General features: G+C 48.0%; 1 protein-coding gene across 2 annotated transcripts in view; it reads left to right on the top strand.

Annotated features, from left to right (window-relative positions):
• The window catches only part of RTN1 (reticulon 1), a gene marked incomplete at its 5' end in the record, with an annotated part of 122,132 nt that overhangs the window by 85,585 nt on the left and 15,995 nt on the right, over positions 1–20,552 (top strand). Inside the window, one exon of one of the 2 annotated variants that reach the window (XM_082318311.1) lies at positions 19,546–19,606. The exons of the other annotated variant lie outside the window; for it this stretch is intronic. Coding sequence (XP_082174437.1) covers positions 19,546–19,606 — 61 coding nt within the window. Of the gene's footprint in view, positions 1–19,545; positions 19,607–20,552 lie in introns of those variants that run through there. 2 annotated transcript variants of the gene reach the window in all.

Below are 20,552 nucleotides of genomic sequence, written 5' to 3'. Positions count from 1 at the left end.
AAAGGGAAATAAATGAGAGTGCTGGAGAGAAAATGCCAAACGACACTGCAGTGTCACAGATTTCATGGAGGATCTGGCCTGGGATCCCACCCTTTAAATGCTGGTTGCTGCCGGGTGCAAGCATTTTCTAAAGGAGAGAGCGAATGTTTTGGCCATGCACACAGGTGTGACTTTGGTGATGCTTGCAGGCCCAGATCAGCTCAGTTTGTGATGGCAAACCTTCCCTTTGAGGGGAGGTATTGCAAAGAGATGATAATGGCCAGCAGGCAGCTGTCTAGGGCCAGAGGCACTGATGGGCAACTGTGATATAGCAGGTAGAGCCACGAAGTCTGAAAGATTAACCTTTGTCAACTGTACCTGTCTGGAGAACATGCTGCTTCCTCTTATTCCCTTTTAGTGTCTTGCTTTCTTCTGTTCCCAATCCCCTGGTTAAAAGTCAATCTCAAGTTTTGCAATGTCATCCCCCAGTGGTCCTTATCGAGGTGAGAATCCCTTTCCCAGACCAATCTGGGCATCTCTCTGCAAGTATCCCCCCTCTTCCCTCCACTTCAAATCCCATAGAAACAGGGGAACAATGTCTCATCAAACCGTTCTGCATTACACCTCTGTCTTTTGAGGGAAGGGAGGGACCTGAAGCCTCATCTTCAGCGTGGTTAGGATCTGACGCTCTTCCTGGGGACAGTCTGAGCAGAGGCATTGCCTTTGCAGGATTCACTGCACTACAACCCACAGCAGTAGCTAAGAGGAGTACCTGGGATGAGCAGTAGCCATCTGACACACACTTGATGCTACATGGTGGGGGGCTGAAAGATCAATGTGATAATCGTGGACTCACAGGCCTGGCTATGCTGTGGTTTGAGTCCTGCCTGGGGAAAAGAATCATTTCCTGGCACCTCTCTGTCTGCTAAGACTAGAAATGCTGCCTCAAACACCATGTAAACGGCTCTGCTACATATAGCCGAGCTCTCCTGGGTATTCTGGAAGAAAATATTCAGAGCACTTGGCTTCAGCTCCTGTTGTTGTTGTTGCTCTGATTTGGAGATGCTAGCAACTGAGATTTTCAGGATTTATTCAGATGCAGGCTTTGCTTTTGCCCTGTGGGCAAGGGTGGAGTTCAGATCTGCAGTTTCTATTAATGGATTTGAGTCAGGCACAGATATGTACCATACCTATACGTATAATGCCATACCTAAGCCTTCTCCCTCCTGCCTGTTTTGTGCTTGCTTAGTAGTAGAGAGAGTTCCCAGTGCTGCTAAATGGAGGTTTTGCAGAGAAAGCAAGGGGACAACGAGGCAGCAGAAACACAGACAGCAGGAACTGTCTGGGCCTTCACAAAGCCAATATCTGCATGTCCAGCTGTGCTCAGCTGCATCAAAATACCAAATCTTTGGTTTCTTTGGGCTCCTGCAGAGTCCAATGCTCCCTCCTGTTCCTGGAGCCAAAAACAAAGCAAGCCCCCACGCCATCCCCACTAGAGGAGAGCCCCACTCACATGTGGGGGTAAGACCATCCCATCCACCTCCAGCAAATGCCACAAAACAATCATTACAGTAGGGGTTTGTGGCTGACCTGTCTCTAAGGATGTCCCTGCTGGGGCATGCTTTGCTAAGTCTTGAGGTCCTGGTCGCCATCGCTCAGGACAGGGTCTCGTTGGATGGACTCACAGCCCCCTCGCAGCCCAGACTTGGGTTTCCTTGGGATTTTACATCTAGGTCAAGCCAGGTGTGACCAGGCATGTGGACCAAATTATCATCTCATCCTTATCAGCACTGGCTCAGGAAAACGAGGACAAACAAGGAAGCATGCACAAAGCATGTGCATCCTAAACCACTGAACTTTGTGTTTTCCCAGGATCAGTTCGCCCTTCCTCAGCAACAGACCTGAAGAAATGGTGAGAGTCCATGTCTCTTAGCTTATCTTGGGTAATCCCCACCAAAGGGAAAAGAGATTTGAAAAATCAAATCACTGAAGAAGGCTCTGCCACACAGTTTGGTTTTGTGCAGCTTTTTAAAATGAGATTTAACTGTGGGGGCTTGACTCTTTCCAGAAAGGTGAGAAAGCAACGTGCTTTCGGCTGTCACTCCTGCAGGAGTTCGCTTTTGTTGACCAAAGTGAAGAGTCTGTAAAATGCTGAGGTACCCCCTGTGCATTCTTTTAGCATATTTCAAACCAAAATAGGAAGAGAGAGGATATAAATATTTACTGGAATTGTGTATCAGAGAGCACCCAGGGATCCACATTTGGATAATCTGCATTGCAAGAGAAGTCAGGGATCATCAGCAGATGACTTTGAAAGGCTGTAGTGCTAGATGTGTTTCTTAACACGCACAAATTGCTCCCCGATTTCATAAGGAAAGAGAAAGCTCTGTGTCGATTATTGGTTTTAGATCTTATTTTAGTTGTAGTGCCTGGCGACCCAGTCAAGATCAGGATCTTGGGTTAGCCAAGATACAAGCATGCAGTAAGGTCCTCTCCTTGGAGAGTTTGCAGGTTGAATTTCAGTCTAAGGAGGATTATTTAATGCATGAGACTAGGAAATTCCACCTGAGGGTCAGCCCTGCTTTGCCTGGTGCCTGCTCCTTTTTCAGTTCCCCCATCCTCTCGCCATGGTGTTACCCTCCATGTGGACGGGTGGGTGGAAAGGCGAGGGAGAAGGGAGACAAGCGAGAGTGCTGGGGTCTGCTCTGCTTTGTTCCCAAAACTTTTCCCTAACTGGATCCGTTTGAGGAGGGAGAATTGGTAAACCCTTTTGCTGGTGAGTCACTACATGCCCGGCCGGCAATGTCAGTCAGCCCCAGGTACCCCAGCTGCACCTGTCCCATCATGAAGAGGAAAGATGAGGAAACATGTCTAATATTTGCTTTGTAAAACAGACATACAGAAGTCTGACCACCTCCCCTGAAAGATGAGATGAGTCTCTCCTCCTATTCAGGAACTGTTTTGGCCCATTACTTGTAGGTAACGTGAACAGGGGACGTTATCTCCAATCCCTCCCCCTGCACAGAGCTGCCAGGCTGCTTGCTGCATGGTAAGATAGGGCTGCCTTTACGCCCCGGGCCCCTCATCAGTCTGATTCGAAGCTGCTCCCATTCCCGTTATATTTGCACTCAGCTTTAAATACAGCTTGTGGAGAAGGATGCAGTGGGAAGCAGCACAGCCAGTCCATGCAAGCACGTGATTCCTCCTGTTGTGTACTGTAAATGATGCTTCTGCTGTACATTAGAGGAACGGAACTACGTAAGGGCCAGAGGACCAAATGGTCTGCTTTAATTATTCATCATTAGCAGTAGCTATTATTTAAGAGCTGCCCTTCTTGGCCTGAACTATTAGCTGCTAGCCTGCTTCTTTCCTTGGTTGCTACTGTCCAATACCCTGCTGTATTTGCTCTGGAAGTGGGCCATGGCAAAAGTTGTCTCCATCAAGTCCAGCTCCAACCCATTGCTGTCCTCCAGTAACACCAGGCCTCCTGGACTTCCCCTCAGGCCTCTTCCTTGCACTAATTCATACCAAGCCAGCCAGTGCTTCTCTCCTTGTGTTGGTCCCAGATGTGCTCTGGGTTTCCCTTGCTGTGCTCCATCGATATCCCCCCGAGCCTGACTCAGACGCTGTGTACAATACATTCAAGGGAAGAGTTCCCACCAGCAGTGCCAGCACGCCTTACTGTCATCTCCGTTTCTCCCTGAGAGGCACAGGCCTTGTTTACTCTTCTTTTAATAACACAGATGGTTTTAATAGTTCTCTGCCTTCGCCCCCAGTTCTTTCTCCTTGTCTGTAGTCTTTTTAATGCTTCCTTCTAAGCGATAGCTTTGTCACTTAATCTCATTAAAACTTCTCTTCATTGAACTCCGTGAGCTGCTTATCAGACCGTAAGCCTAATCTCCCGTTTGTAATTAATTTGTTCTGTGCCTCCTACAATTTGGCATCATTAGATAATGGCATCACTCTCAAGGTCACTGATACACAGCACAAGGTAAACACCCATGGCTCCAGCACTAGCTGCCCTGCTAGCCTCCTCCTTCCTCCTCTCTTGGCCACACTGCTTGATTTTATTGACAGCTTTCTCCCTTTCCCTCAGCCAATTTCTGATGCATTTGGGATGCTTCCTGTCCAGCGCATGCTGCTATGCGACTCTGCGGATCAATATCCCACACTGTCTAGAGGCAAATGCTTTTCTGATATCCTCCAGACTCATCTGCACTAGTTTTCTGCTCACCTTCCAGTTCATTCCTATTTGGTCCAAGAATTTAGGTGCACTGTTCTTCCTTTGCTGAGTTACATGTTTGTAAAACTTGCAGAGCCTTGTCCTCATGGGCTCAGGGTTGGGAATGGGATACAGGAGCCTTTCACCTTCAGGCCATTGGGCCCAGTGGACACTCAGTGGTTTGCTCATCAATGGCATAGGTAGGAACAAGCCACAAATCACTATTATGATTTGATGTCAATATATTTAAAAAAGGAAGAAATCCTGGATTATCACAGTTCATGGTACCAACCAGTTCCACCAGGCAAGTCCTGTTGGTAGGATGAAGAAAGCAAGCAAGCACTAACCAGAGATGAAAACCAAAGCAGTGCTTCCCTACTCCCTGCAGGTCCTGCTGGGATGCTGGTACTTGGCACCACTGCAGACTTTGCCTCCAGCCTGTGTATAAAGGTGTTCGCAGGGCCCTGCCCTGTCTGGGTCAGCTGGCTTGAACCCCCCTTTTAGCAATAAATTCCCCAGGCTGGAAAAGGCAAGAATGATACCTTTGGTGATACTGCCATTTGCTCATTGGGATTTGCTGGTATAGAGTTGTCTGGGACCTTTGCAGGCTCTGGAAACAGGGTCAGTCCTGGTCCAAGCTAAGTCCCTTCATTTTCCCCAGTAGATTTATCTTCATCTCACATATTTCCCTGCTCAGATGTAGTATCTAACAAAATCAAGTTGATTTGACCCATTCTTTCAATTTTTGCTGTTCTCCCCCTAAAAGCTATCTACTAAACTTAAGTAATAGATGCACACAGAGCTGTCATTAGATCATAGGTATTGGTATTCAATATGGTATTGATCACAGTATTCAGAAATTCAGTGTTCAGGCAGCTATAGAGAACAGCTCCAAATCCATTACACAGAGCTGTGGGGAGGAAATCTCACAAGCGTTAAAAACTCAGGATTTTTAACTCACTAGAGTCTGCAACGATATTTTCTAATGGGCAGTTTTTGTAAGTGTGACTAATTTTTCTTGCCCAGTAGTCAAGAAAGAAAAAAAAAAATCCACTGGTGAGAAATTCTGCTGCCTTTTGGGACAAGGCAGGTGGCTGTAAAACAGACATATATTTTTCTGAGGGGGGTAAATGCAGGAAGGACATTTTGCATTTGCTCATGTAATGGCTGCACATATATCAGCCCTGCTACCTTGCTGGGAGCCGGTGCAAGGCGACCGGGTAGATCCAGCTCACTCGCTTGAGAGCAGCTGCGTGGAGTGGCTGCGTTCAAGTCGTCGAGTGCAACATTTTGGGTAAGAGGCAGCCCTTACCTGAGGATATATGGTAATTACTCCCAGTGAAACGTGCCTGGCTCAGCAGCAAGATGTATTTGCAACATGCTTGCAAGCTGTTAGGAGCTGCATGTTTTGTTTGAATGTGGTGATGCCTTCAAGATGCTAGTTTAAGGCCAGGAAACCTTTGTGGTTATAGTAAAAAATAAGTTTCTGCTCAAAGGACACGTTGATAAGAGTGACTGACTGACAGACAGACTGACTTCAGAGACTCATTCTTGAGATCAGAACAAGGTTTCGATCAACAGATAAACCTTCCATTTTTCTAAACAATCCTTATTTCCTAAACCATTCTTGGTTTTGTCTCTGTCTGCAACACACTTCTCCAAACCATGCTGAAAACATCTTTTTAATCTGTTTATATAACTCCCTTTGTGTGCTGCGCTGACATTCTCTGTGCTCACACAATCACTACACCAATGTGATCAACAAAAGAACAAAAATCATTTTATTCAGCGCATACTCTGTTTCCTCTGAGAACGAGCCCAAGTTTGGTTTCATTCATCTGTGATGTGCTTGGACCCTGGTCCCTAAAAACACCATTGCAGCACTAAATATCAGCTATCTACCATCAAAATGGATTTTTTAAATTTCAGTTTTGTTTTATTTTTAATGATCCATTTGTCTCTTCAGACTCTGGAGCAGGCAGTGAGATAGCTGTGATTTGCAGCCACAGGCTGCCCGCTCCCTCCTCTGCTTCCATGGAAACATGTGTTGGATGAAGAAAAACCAGGCATAGACTTAAAGTACATGATTTCCAAAATATTTGCTTTTCCTTGCAAGGAGTCCTTTACCTCCCGTTTGTACAAAACTCTGGGTGAGGAGGAAATCCCTTTAGGGAGAGGCAGCTTTTCAAGGTGCCTGACTGGTGTTGCCGCGGGGGTTGAAAGCATCCTCCCTCAGCACGTGAACATGCCCCTTTGCTGCTCAGGGGTGAAATGCATGAGGCAGGGCAGGGACAGTGGGTTTTGGAGCTGATGTCATTATGGCAGTGGCATTTTGGGTCAGGAGAGTTCAGCTTTAATGTAATCCCTTTGCTTTACCTTCATCTCCCTGGAGAGCTGAAGAACCCTCCTCTGCACTTCGGGACCCCAAAGATACCCAGTTTTCTCATGTAATAGCTCCATGTGTCCACTGGGCAGCCTCTCTCCTCCCTGGGTCATGGTAAAAACCAGATTATTTGCAGTTTGAGGGCAAAACGAGGGAGGGCTTGGGAAAGGGCGGGGACTTACACAAACCTGCATGGCACAGGCAGGGCTCAAGACAGCTTTCTGGGTGGGTGGCATGTTTTGCACGGGGAATCATTCAGAAATAAAAAGCTTTTAGGAGAAAATGGACCTTAAGTGACAGCCACCAGCTCCACCCGCAGCTCTGGTGCAGCAGTCTCTCACTGGAAGGGCTCTTACCCAGCAGGGACACCAGCATTCTCTGCCGCTGGAGGCCAAGCTGGGAACCTGCTGCTGCAGGCGTGACTCCACGGGGCCTGATCCTGCTGCGGGAGCCCATGTCCTGCTGCAGTGGGCTGGTGTGCAGGAGCTGACACTGACCCCTGGCAGCTGCACACCCAGTATCTTCTAGCTGACCCTTCTTTCATAGAATCATAGAATCACAGAATCGTTAAGGTTGGAAAAGACCCTTAAGATCATCAAGTCCAACCATTAACCCAGCACTGCCAAGTCCACCACTAAACCATGTCCTCAAACACCTTGTCTACCCGGCTTTTGAATACCTCCAGGGATGGGAACTCAACCACTTCCCTGGGCAGCCTGTGCCAGGGCCTGACTACCCTTTCAGTGAAGAAGTTTTTCCTAATATCCAACCTAAACCTCCCCTGGCGCAGCTTGAGGCCGTTTCCTCTCGTCCTATCGCTTGTTACTTGGGAGAAGAGACCGACCCCCACCTCGCTACAGCCTCCTTTCAGGTAGCTGTAGAGAGCAATAAGGTCTCCCCTCAGCCTCCTCTTCTCCAGGCTAAACAACTCCAGCTCCCTCAGCTGCTCCTCATAAGACTTGTGCTCCAGACCCTTCCCCAGCTTCGTTGCCCTTCTTTGGACACGCTCCAGCACCTCCATGTCCTTCTTGTAGTGAGGGGCCCAAACCTGAACACAGCACTCGAGGTGCGGCCTCACCAGTGCCCAGTACAGGGGGATGATCACTGCCCTAGTCCTGCTGGCCACACTATTTCTGATACAAGCCATGATGCCATTGGCCCTCTTGACCACCTGGGCACACTGCTGGCTCATGTTCAGGCAGCTGTCAACCAACACCCCCAGGTCCTTTTCTGCCAGGCAGCTCTCCAGCCACTCCTCCCCCAGCCTGTAGCCTTGCATGGGGTTGTTGTGACCCAAGTGCAGGACCCGGCCCTGAGCCTTGTTGACCCTCACACAATTGGCCCCGGCCCATCGATCCAGCCTGTCCAGGTCCCTCTGTAGGGCCTTCCTACCCTCCAGCAGATCGACACTTCCGCCCAACTTGGTGTTGCCTGCAAACTTACTGAGGGTGCCCTCGATCCCCTCATCCAGATCGTCAATGAAGATATTGAACAGGACCGGCCCCAACACTGAGCCCTGGGGAGCACTACTCGTGACCAGCTGGATTTGACTCCATTCACCACTCTCTGGGCTCGGCCGTCCAGCTGGTTTTTAACCCAGAGCAGAGTGCACTTATCCAAGCTGTGAGCAGCCAGCTTCTCCAGGAGAATGCTGTGGGAGACAGTGTCAAAGGCCTTACTAAAGCCCAAGTAGACAACATCCACAGCCTTCCCCTCATCCACTAAGCGGGTCACCTTGTCATAGAAGGAGACCAGGTTAGTGAAGCAGGACCTCCCCTTCATAAACCCATTCTGGCTGAGCCTTATCCCCCGGTTGTCCCACACGTGCCGTGTAATGGCACTCAAGATGATCTGCTCCATGACCTTTCCCGGCACCGAGGTCAGGCTGACAGGCCTGTAGTTCCCTGGATCCTCCTTCCGACCCTCCTTGTAGAGGGGCATCACAGTTGCTAACTTGCAGTCATCTGGGACCTCCCCGGTTGACTGGAACCACTGATAAATGATGGAGAGTGGCTTGGCCAGCTCCTCTGCCAGCTCCCTCAGTATCCTTGGGTGGATCCCGTCTGGCCCCATGGACTTTTGAGCATCCAGGTGGAGGAGCAGGTCGGTGACTGCCATCTCTTCGACAACTGGGGCTTCATTCTGCATCCTATCTCCATCTTCCAGCTCAGGGGCCTGAAAACCCCGAGGATGACCAGTCTGACTATTAAAGACTGAGGCAAACAAGGCATTAAGTACCTCAGCCTTCTCCTCATCCTTGATGGCAATGTTTCCCTTCGTGACAATGTTTGTTACACAGAGGGGAAAAAAGCCTCTTAGATGTGGTGCCTTTAACGAGTTGCTGGGTATACTTATGTAGGATGTCTTTCCTGCATGGCAAAGAAGTGTATTTTATCCATCACTTGCAAAGCATTCAAATGTTGAAGTCTGCTTCTGCCTGTGGCAGCCTAACCACAAAGCAGGGCAGAAACCTTCTTTTCCAAAACAAACCCTAAGCTGAGCCCTTTCGGCTGCAGGACAGCCTCCCATTTCGGCAGCCGGGAAGCCCATCCATCCTTGGCCTCTCAACAAAGCCTTGTCTCAGGCATCAAGAGGTAAAAATAAATGTCACTCTGCGCTGTCTGATGATTCCACAAGTTTAACGCTAATCAGAGCCCTTCATTAATTATTTAGCTTCAGGGAAATGTGCCAAAGGGTTCTGACACTTCAAATGTGCAAAGCGATTGCTACGTTTACTTCCCAGTTAATGGGGAGGCCAAAATAAATTGTACTGGGCTGAGTAGGTGTGGGTGGGTGGGTGGGTGAGGGAAGGGGGACCAGGACCTTGCTGCCCTTGCATGTGGTTTCATCCGTACCCCGGAGCCCACAGAGCTTCACTGTGTCTCGAAGGGCTCAGGGTTGTCCCCCTGCGTGTCAGCGTGGGCTGGGCATGTCACATACGCTTAGCCACAGCCACCTCCATCATCCCTTCCGTGCACCCCTGTAAGCAGCCTGTCTCCACGCATCATGCCTCCTTTTGCTTTCTGCCTGCTCCAGGGTTGCTCTGGCTCCTTGAGCCAGCACGAGGGCTGCTGGTTAGTGTGCTCCAAGTTGCCAGAGCAGGATTGGACCCTGTGTTGCGAGCAGTGCGGAGCTGCACCCTGCGCGCAGGGCTGTGCTCCTCCCTGGTTGCTGAAGCACGTGGTGACAAGCAGCAGCTCTCCCTGCTCCAAAATAAGTAGGTCTCGACTGCAACCTGAGGAAAACAAACAAATGCAGAGCAGCATGGCTATATTTATCTGAAATTTAGAAGCTGTGGTTCACAGGAAACTTTGATCGCTTTACATGTCAGGCAACCTGGGAAAAAAAATAGGAGAAAAAAAAGCACAGTTAAAAAGCAAGTGTTTTGGAAAAGGTAAGAGCTGCTTCTTCCAAAATGAAGTACAATCCCTTCTCTTCTGGCTGCTGGTACTAGACATCCTAATCTAGAGGGCTGGTGTCTCTCAGCTTCAAGCTTGGGGTACTCACAGGTTGATGTTTCCAAAGCCCGAACCTGAAGTTGCTGAGGACCAGCAGGACTCGGAGACCTGCCTGGCATTCAGCAACAGCTCATCACATCTACTGTACCTGTGAAAGATGAGATTCATCCAAAACAAAATATGGCATTTGGGCTTGGGGTTTAGGTTTGTTTTGTTTGCATATACAAAGATTGTGGTTTTCTTGAATTTATCATAATTTAAAATTAATGTTATGCCATTATGTTCTATCTCTGATTCATTTGCAAGAAATTAATTTTAAGTATCTGGCATATGAAATGCAAGAGCCTTAGATAGGACACAGGGATATCGTACTTTTGGTCCCTGGATGGTATTAAGAATGAGGTATCTGATACAGTACAAAGCGGTATTTGGTGGTACCTGTCTGAGCCGGGGAGTTTCAGCAAAGCCCCATGTACTTAAATGTTTGCAAGGAGTGAAACACTTGGGGAAAGCAACTCAGAAATCCCAGCGGACCTTTTGCAATGCTCGCCCAGACCTATTTTACTATTCTCTTTGGAATTCCCCAATTTCTGCGAAAGCCAAACCTGTTGCAAGGGAATTCATTATTCATGCAGAAAAAGTAGTATGCTGTCCTTCCATCTCGCATTGTTCATGTGCGGTGCTCTGGGATAACAGCTATATCTGTATCTCCGCAAACCTACCCTGTTACTCTGAAATTGCTGCTGCTTCTACCATATCCACGTGCTCTCTGTTATTGAAGCAGAGTGGTTAAATGTACTGTGATATCAGGAAAACATTTTCCCTTGTTCAGTTTTGTCCAGTGAACTTCCATGCTGTTTATTAATTGATAAAGATGGCAAAATAATTCCATTTTACATATATATATTCAAATTCACTCTATACCTCCTATTATATATTCATGCTCATCCCAGAGTAGAGGGCTATCATTCCTTTGCAGAAGCAATCAGGAAAATGGGGCTTATGGTGTTTAACAGTATTGTCAGGGAAATCTGAATTCCTTAGGCCTTTTAGTTTGGTTTTCTAAATGTGAAACAGTTTTGCCGATCTATCTTTGATCCTTTGGCCCTGAGAACGGGAAATTAAGTTGTCTTTTCTCAGATACTCGACATCAGCATCCAAATCAGGACTTTCTCATTGTGTGCAGAGAGGGGGAGCGAGGATACGTGTTATTCAAGTACTCAGAGATGGAGTCTGTTTTTCAGAGAGAAACCCATTTCCACAAATTCAATGGGTTTATCTGGGTTCTGCATTTTTGTCTTCTCTTTTTCCTCATTTTGCACCTGTATGCATAAGACACCTAGTTTCAGGAATGACTGATGTTAAGTTCCTAATGAGCTGGCTCCAGGGTGTGGATTTTCATTGCATATTTTGCTGATTTGATGCTGGAAGCTTGCTTGACCTTGCTTATGGTATCTTCCATAAGATATATACATGTGATCCATCCTTTCCTCTCCCCTCTGCCCCATGTGAGGGGATGTGGCGGGGCAGGGTCAGCCCCTCCAATATTCAAACCATCACTGCTTTTCTGTGTAGCTCTTCTTCCAGCCAATGTCCTAAAATGCCCCACAAAACCATTTTCCCTGCTCATTTCCCCAGCAAACACAAGTCTGACCACTTTCCAGGCAACACTTCTGGCACATCATTTCCTGATCTAATTCTTCTAATTACCCTAGAGGCCCATAATAACATTTAAAAATCAGAGTGCTGCTTCACTGTCCAAGGCGTTCCTCTAGCCAGTGCTCATATTGGCTCTCACCAGAGCCCTGCTCATATTCTCTCTGTTTTCCCCCTCCCACAGCCTTGCACTGACATTCCTGTCTTACATACCAGTGTTTTATGTATGTCCTTCATTTCTCCTTTTTTTTTTTTTTTTCCTTGGACAGTACTAACGCAATCCTCATTCATTAGTCCTTTGTGCCATGCAGCACTGCTAGCATTGCTGCAATAAGCAGCCACACTCTCTGCCTCCTCCATCGCCTTTGCAAGTGCTGTAGGGTTGCATTTGCTCAGGACAGGAGTGGCTGCTTTCTAACCTGCCCCTGCCCGACCTGTCCCCTCTTCCTCTGCAACCTTGGCCAAGATTTTTCCATATTACCAGCTGACTTCCCAGGCCAAGTATGATCTAGAGCTGTGGCTCGGCGAGCGTCATCCCTCCCTTTGCGGAAAGCATTTTGGTACCCAGGTGTCTCGCATCCACGGAGCAGGAGGTTGTGGCTATTGCATCCAGCAGTGTATTAGTGATCTGTTCCTGTTTTCCAGGGAAACCTGGGGTTGCCATGACAATTGTGTGTCGGTCCAGCTGGTCCGTGCATGGCCACAGCATCCGCACACCTCCGCCACTGATGCATTTATCGTCCTGGCCTCCCCACACAGTGGGGTGGGGGCAGTGGCGGGGGACGCAAAGATGTCCATGCTGAGATGCTCGAAGCAGCTCTCCAGCACAGTGCAGAGGGGCGAGAAGCTAAGGGCCTCCTGGGTGACTCCCTTCCCCAAAGAAAATGACTTATTTTTGGGAACAGGGGCTGGAGAAAGGGGCTTGGTCTGCACTAAGTCATTCTGCACCTTCTCCGACCTGCCTGGTTTGGGCCGGCAGGAGGAGCACTGGGTACAGGAGCAGAGGAGCCAGCAGAAACGTTGCAAACCACAACTCATTTGCAAGCACCCCTAGCTGCTTGTGAGAATTCCAACCTGAATTAAGGGATTGTGGCACTGCTGCAAATGAAACCCCAGTTTCCTGAGCCTCTGCCTGCAGGCTGTTGATTTAATTTGCAGTCACATTTGCACAATTTGTAGTTGCATTTTGCACTTGGACAGAGCATCCCAGCCCCTGAATCGGCACCTGGAGCTTCAAAACTTGGGCCTGATCCTAGTAGGTCAGGAGTGAGGGGCAGTCCCTGTAAGCTGGAAGCAAGGCTTCGGGTATTTCTGTGGGCACATCTTTCCTGGGGGCTGCACTGGAGCTGCCTCAGCCTGGCATGTGCGGAGAAGCAAAGGGCAGGACTTGACTGGCAGGACCTGGCTAGTGCTGCTGTGTGGCAGAGCTGCGTTGGTGTGGCACTTTGCCTGGGCTTGCAGCAGGGCTGCCTGCCTGGGGCACGCCTCGCTCTGTGCACCACTGTGCCACGTGCCTGCACACTTGTACTGGTGTGGTCCCTGCTCACGCTCTTCTTTCTGCCTCTTACTGCCTCCTCCTCCCAGCCAAGCAGCTTGGAGGGTCTGTGCCTGCCCTGCAGGGTGCCAGCAGTGCAGGGCGAGAGCCAGTGAGATGAGCTGCTCTGGGGTCACCTCCTCCGCCCCCAGCACCGGACCTTGCCCTGGCAGGGACATGGTCCCTGGTGGCTTCTGGCACACCCATGTGGCAAAGTCCAGGCCTCGTTTCCCCAGCTCAGGCACTGGCCGCCAGACCTTGCTTCAAGAATTTGCTAAAAGTGTGTCTTCTTCATCTCTTCTGGGCATCCTTGGCCAAAGAGGAGGCTCCTCTGTCCCCCAGCATCCTTGCCCAGCACCAGGCAGGATTTCATCATTTCCAAGAGCAATGCAATCCTAATTCATCTTTACAATCTTGCTTGATGTCCATTGGTCCAAGAATGACAACCAGTAACACCTGCCTGCAACTTGTGTTGCAAAAATGCATGAGGCTCCTTTGCTAGAGCAGCAGATGTTGTGCTGGGTACTACAGAAATAAAGCTTAAAAAGCAGATGATTCCCCAAATTTAAATAGACCCAGTAGACCCAGAGACCTAAGCGAGATGATTCCCAAGGTCACGTAGGACGCCAGTGGCAGACGCGAGGACTGAACATAGCTCTCCTGAGGCCCAGCCATGCTGTGGTCTCAGGACTGTCTTCTCTTTTGTCTTCCAGTCCATTAGGAAGATCAGCTAATGAAATGGAATTAATAATGCCAGCTGCAGCACCAGCAATGCTGTAAGGGAGACAAATTTAGCAGCACAGGCTTAAAAGCAGCAGGCTTGAAAATGGGGGTAGGCTGCATGCGCCATAAGAGCCTGCTCTAATGGGGGAATGCCATCATGGTCAGCCAGAGTTTTAGGGTTTTATCAGCTTTACTGATCAAATCTTAAAGGAGGAATGAAGATGTACCAACTACCTCCCCCAAAGGAGAGAAACACCCAATTTTAAGGTTCCCAGCAACTGAAAAAAGTAGTCCCACTGGAAAGAATCAAAAGACTTTTCTAGGTCAATGGCAGGAATAGAGCCTTCATTTCTATGATCCTTATAGTTCAAAAATAACATTAAAGAACCAAGAGAAATTATCCACTGCTAAAGAGCCAGGAGTAAATCAAAACTGATTCTTCTGTGCTAGATGTGCTGTTGCTTGCAGTAGTCAGTGAGCTCAAATGGCACTGCAGAAGGGCCAGCCACCTCTGGGATGGCCGGTGAAGAGGATCTCTGCCAGGTTTGCTGAGGGACTGCACATCAGTCGTTCAAAAACCAAAACGGAAAATTGTTTCTTATCAATAGCGCCAAATTTAAGGACTTTCCCCAAAATAGCTCATTTACTAGGATTCAAAGAAAGGCCACCTCATTCCCAGGGAGGGAAGCAAGTGCAAAGTATGCTCACCTGATTCTTTCGCCCACTCATTTGACTCATGTCACATGGTTGTTGCTGAAGACCTTACGATAATCTCAGTCTTTGAGCAAAAATGGGCATGAAAAACAGATCTGCTGAGCAGAAAGTGAAACAGAGGCAGCAGAGCAGAAGCTTAGCAACACATCTGAAAACACACTTCTTGTCCCTGCGAACAATGTAAATATTTTGACTGATGATTTTTAAGAACCCTCATAAACCTATGCATTTCAAGACTTCTAAAAGAAATCTCAGGGAAGCTGGAACATTATGTGAAATGCCGGGCCAAGAGGTTTCTTCTGCTACAAGTATTCGGCTCCAGACTTAAACTGCACCAGTTTAAGACCATATTGTCTTTTTTACCAGCTTATTGATTTCTTTTGTGGTCTAAAGACCTGAGGAAAAAAGTAATTAATCTCCTACGAGAAAATACCAAAGACCCAGGGCAAAAGACAGCAAGGACAGAGCTGTCTAGGTACGACCTAGACTGTGAATAGTGATGGACCTGAAATAGCCTTCAGCATCTCCCAGCTCATGGCCTTTTCACCTGAGCTGCCTCTGAGTGATTCTGTAGCCCAGAAAACGTGTTGTGCAAGAATGAGTGCGAGACAGTGGGAAGGATGAGAGCAGAAGGATGAGAGCAGAGCCAGGATCTGGCCCATCCCTCTGCTATTGACAGCCTCCTCACGAAAATGTAATTGCTGGCTGCCCTTGGCTTGGAGTACTCAGGAAAATATTCCCCGTTGCTCTTTAGAGCTTCGAGACGTATTAATGCAACTTTTAAAATAGCATCCCCTCTATTTTTGTTGCTAATGCTAAGAACAAATTAGCTTAGAAGAAAAACCCAATGATCTCCCTTAATGCTATTGTTCTCCTAAAGTGCTAAATGTCAGGATCTTACAGCACCACGTTGCAGATCTGGCGCTGCCCTCAATGTGTCCCATGATGTGTTGGCGCGGAGTGATGCAGAGTGCTGTTCTGAAAAACATAATCAGTCCGAAGTGTCTTCAAAGTCACTGCACTTAGAGCAGAACTGGCGACGGTTTCAGCTCTATCTTTGAATTTGTTATCATTAAATATTCTTTGAAACCAATGCTGATTTCCACCCTGCCCTCCAGCAGGATTGTTAAGGGACAGCTGTGAATTTGAGGGCCATGTGTGATCCTTCCCGTGGTAGAACAGCAAGTACTTCTGAGCTCTTATGGACTGTTATACCAATTCAAGTATATTTACCTAAAAAGCCTTAAATGTTGCTAACTCTGACCTCATCAGAGTTCATCAGCGGTGCACAGGCAGCCTGGGTCACCATGGAAGTGGGAGGACCTTCGTAGGGAAGCAAGGTAGGGCTGGAGAGCTAGTCCTGATGTGGGGCTTGTTGTGTCCCTGTAAGCAGCACGACCCTGGTGGCCCACACACCATGGCAGGGTGCCTGTGTCCTTTGCTGAGCTGCAGTCTGCACCTCATCCAGAAATCCCTGCTGGGGTTGGAGGCATGGAAAGAAACGAGGCAGAGAGCAATACCCTACTCATGTGTTAATTTGGCCAGAGGTTTCCCTCAATGGGAGGTTAGGATGGGCTGAAAGCAACCAGGTAACTTTATTTTACTGAGTCCTTACCTCACATATCCTACATACATGGGTCATTATCTCCAGCAGAACTACTTAACAGGCAAATACCGATGAGCCCAGTTGGCTTGTGGCTGTGCCATCAACATTAAGCTTTAGGTGACCTCACTAAAACATCTTAAGGTCTGTAATCATTTCAGTAACATCCTGTGGCAGAAGGAGGCTTCCCATGGATGGTGCTCTGAAGGGAAGGGGAGCAAATTCCACTTACTGCTTTTAATCCTGCTTCTATTCATGATCACAGGAAAACTGTCTTCCAGCACTGCAGTATCCTGTGGTTGATGCCAAGATCTCTGACCTATGTGTGTCTCACCCTTTTAAGATCCAGGCAGTGCTGTACTTATTTGTGCCTTCCAGTCTGCTCAGTAAATGTTTAGCTGGTGGTCCTGGTTTAGTTCTGTTGCAAAGAAGTATTTTCACGCTCAGCCTATTGATGGCCAACTGCTTAGTCCTAATTCTGGCTCACTATTTACTGAATGCATAATTTAAATTCTCATTGTAGAAATGCATTTTTTATTAATTGCCATTTTAGTCCTAGATCCACCCGGTGCTGACTGGGATTTTGTTAAACTTTTTGTGCAAGGCTATGTAGACACACATACAGTGTTAATGCCAGGCGTTGCCTCTGTCTCTCACCTGACTCAGCTCCTGGGATACACGAATGCACGCTGGAAGACCTTCTTAGCCCATTCACATTTTCTAAGTATGTTCATCTCACAGTTCCAGTTTAGTTCTGTTTCTGACACAAATGCATTGTTCTTGTTATTGGTGGTAAAGTGATGGGTTCTGGTGCCCATGAATAGCTCTGGAAGTAGTGTGGGACAGTCCAATCACATGGGCCAGGTCTGAAGAGATGCTTTTCCAAAGGGAATTAAGAATTTAAGCTGAAAACCTGATGGTATCGTTCATTTTGGTAGCCTGGGGAAGGAGATGGAGACCTGAAGTCTGGGGCAAGAAAAATCCCTACCAACAATGAAGGAAAGGCGAAATCATCACTGTTTCATACAACACTGGGATGTTAAATCTACACGGACCACTATTCTGTCCAAAGGGAATTTGTCTTTTATACCTGACTGAGAAATGTGGGTTACAGTGAGACTAAGCAGAGATTTTGTGTCTTCTCACTGCTGTGTTGCTGGTGGTACATGCCCAATAGCCATGCGTTTCACTGATGGACTAAGTTTACGGTCTCTTTGGCTCTTTTTCAAGGACTCCAGGATTTAGGAGTTTCATGTGAATGACGGCTCTGTTTTATATACACCACTTATAAATACCTCGTATTCAGGACTGGTGCTGGGAACCCATCGCAGAGCTGCAAAGAGTGTGCAGGGCAAAACGTATCAATAGGGATATTTTCTGCTCTTGCAAAGAGTCTAAACCAATCAGTTCATGCTGAGAAAACATCCCTTGCCAACCTGTTTCTTCCTTTTTTTTACAAAGCCAGGAAGAACACAAAATCATGACTTGTTACATTGTTTGTAGATAATTTAATCTTACTATATGCAAGGACAACTGAAGCCAGTTCTGCACCAATTAGTTAATTATTTCCCTGTTAGGGGACTGAAGATGCTGGATTCAAGCCTAGAGCAAGTCTTTTGGGGGATTTCAAAGACAGGTTTGAACATGAACAATAGCTGTTGGCTTCCGTAATCCCAGCAGAGTTTCCTAGGTAAAGGTTAAGATCACACTGTGGTGATTCTCTCCTTAAATTTTGGCTTTCTTCTATGAGATGAGTTACCTGAGGGAAGGATAAGTGACCTACTACTGCCAGTTGGAGGAGATCTCTGTTAACTCAGGCATTAAAGACTGTTTGGTTTTGGAGCCAAAAAAGCAGAGAGGTTCAAACTCTGTTCTCCATGCTGATGTGTGCATGACCCACTGTGTCTATGCTGGTGTTTTTCCATATAAAAAAGCTAAACTCAGTATAACATGGCTAAAGTAAAATTATTTCATAAACTAGCAGGATCTAAAAGATTAAATACAACCTCAGAGCAGAGAGGTCCCCAGCTGGGATTGTTCTGCCAACGATGACTGGACCAAGTCTGATATGCTGTATCTCAGGTCACTCTTTAGTGAAACGGGGTGACTTTTCATGGAGTTTCTTTGTGATTAATAACCACCCCACTCCCCAGAATCTGAAAAGACAAATAGGTTGGGTGGATGTAAAGCATTTTCTTTCCAAGTATATACCAAGTATACCGTGTGGCCATTGCTTAGTTATGACATCTCTGCAAGGCTACTTATATTAGTTTATTGATGGGGAAACTGAGGCAAGGGCAGTGTTTTACCTGGGGGAGGACTGTCGGCGCTAGTGTTAAAATTCAGCCATTAGTGGGCTCGCAGTTACTAGTGAGAGCACACGTTTTTTCACAAATTGTCCCATATACCTGCACTCTTTGCACCTCAAATCCTGGTTTATGGAGCATTTTGAGCAGCGGGAGGAGGCAGTGCTCATACCCCGCACACCCTAACCTGGGTGTAGCTTGCAGTGCTGGGCATCCCAGTGTAGCAGGGCTTGGCATGAGGGGCTGGGGGGCCGTGTGAGTCACCTGGTGCCTGTGGGTGCTCGTGCCTGCAAGGGGAGATGGATGATCTCTGGTGGTGTGGGTACTCTGCTATTTTCTCCTGTTTCTGGAATAGTTTTGAAAAAATAGCAAAATGGGGGTTGCTCTGTTGGGGTCAGATCCTGCCCTTGGTTTCCTCCTGCCTGCTCCCTGACCTCACCCAGCTGGGCAGAGGAGAGTGGGGCATCAAAACCTGGAGGGGTAGGGGGAAATTTGCCCCCTCTCAAAAAAATGAAGAAAACATCAGATTTCATCACTCTCAAGAAATTTCTGGAACATGAATAGTCACAACCATACAGCCACATAGGAAACACTGCACACACCCCTCACCCCCCTCCACCCACACCCAGTTTGTTTTTATTTCTTTGCCGTCAGGTTGCCTTAACCATTTCAATGGCTCAGGAGGCTAAGCTGCCGAGCGCAAGCTTTTGATTTGAAAGGGGACTGCATCCCCTTTTCAAAGGAGCCTGCTCCCTAGGGCAACCACATCACACTGCTGATTTGCTGCAGTGGAGACCGCAGCGCATACAATATGCCCTCCCCCCTCCGCCTGTGCTGCTTACAGCATCAGTCCGGAGCCGAGCGGGGAGACGGGAGCGATACCCGCTAACCCACCCATGCTTGGGAATGCCTGACTGGTAACGCAGTGCCTCCGACGAAAGGACCGGCAATTCCTCAGCTCTCCGAGATGCAAGCCAGTGCCGATTCCACCAAGATGGACTGTCTTTGGAGCAACTGGAAATGTCAGGGTATTATATCTATTCTAGTGTTGCATGCTAGAAGGACTGCATGTCAGAGGAGGCAAAGGCAGGATCCATCCATTTTTGCATTGTTCACCTGTGGGCCTTTGCATGCTGTTTTCTCTCCCTCCCCGTGAAGCTTTTCTTTGGGGGTAATTTAAGAAAGAAAGATAAAAAGCCATTAATTCTGTTCTTTGAATGTATTTCTTCCATCTCCAGCTGCCTCACCCTGAAAGCATCCAGGATACAGGACCTTCCTTCCCACCTTACAGCTCATTCCAAAAGCATCCGCCCTTGCTGTTAGCGGTATTATTTCTCATCCCTGACTCGGTCGGGCTGCCGCTGGCATGATTTCATACCTTTCGGGCTTTAGGAAAGCTGGGTGATGGTGAATTTCTGCCTGCTCAGGCTCGCGAGGGTTCGAGGCGGTTGCGTTGGGTGCCTCGGTGCATCCTGCCCACGGACACACCCATAGCGAGGGCTTAGCCTAGCGTCGACACAAAGAAAACGCAGCTTTGACAAGAAGCATGATAGCACCAAGGCGGCCGCGGCATTGCCACCCACTTTGTACTTTGCTGTAGGATTGCTTTAAAAAAAAAAAAAATTAATCCCTTCGTTGTGCTTTCAAGCACTCCGCTGAGCCATTCGGGGGCAAAATATTGCAATGATATTGCCTTGCTGCCGAGTAGGCGAAGGGAACAATAGCATCTCCCTTTTGGGCTTATTTTCAGCTTATTTTGAGTGGGTCAGTGTCGGCGCTGGGTGGGGCTGGCTACCTTCCCGGGCGCCTCGGACAGCTTTTCAGCCATTTTTAGTCGGCTTCACACTTCCCAGCCAGCATCCAGCCTTTGTTTTGATAAAAGACAGTCTCTGTGACGCTGCTCGGTAGGCAGATTAGAAGGAGAAAAGCTAGCGGCTGATCCTGCCGGGCAGGCTGCTGTCTGCTTCGGGCAGG

Source organism: Platalea leucorodia, assembly GCF_965183815.1.
Source record: "Platalea leucorodia genome assembly, chromosome: 7".
Classification (NCBI taxonomy): domain Eukaryota; kingdom Metazoa; phylum Chordata; class Aves; order Pelecaniformes; family Threskiornithidae; genus Platalea; species Platalea leucorodia.
Note: the sequence above shows the minus strand (reverse complement) of the source record. Positions and strands in the feature narration are given on the sequence as shown.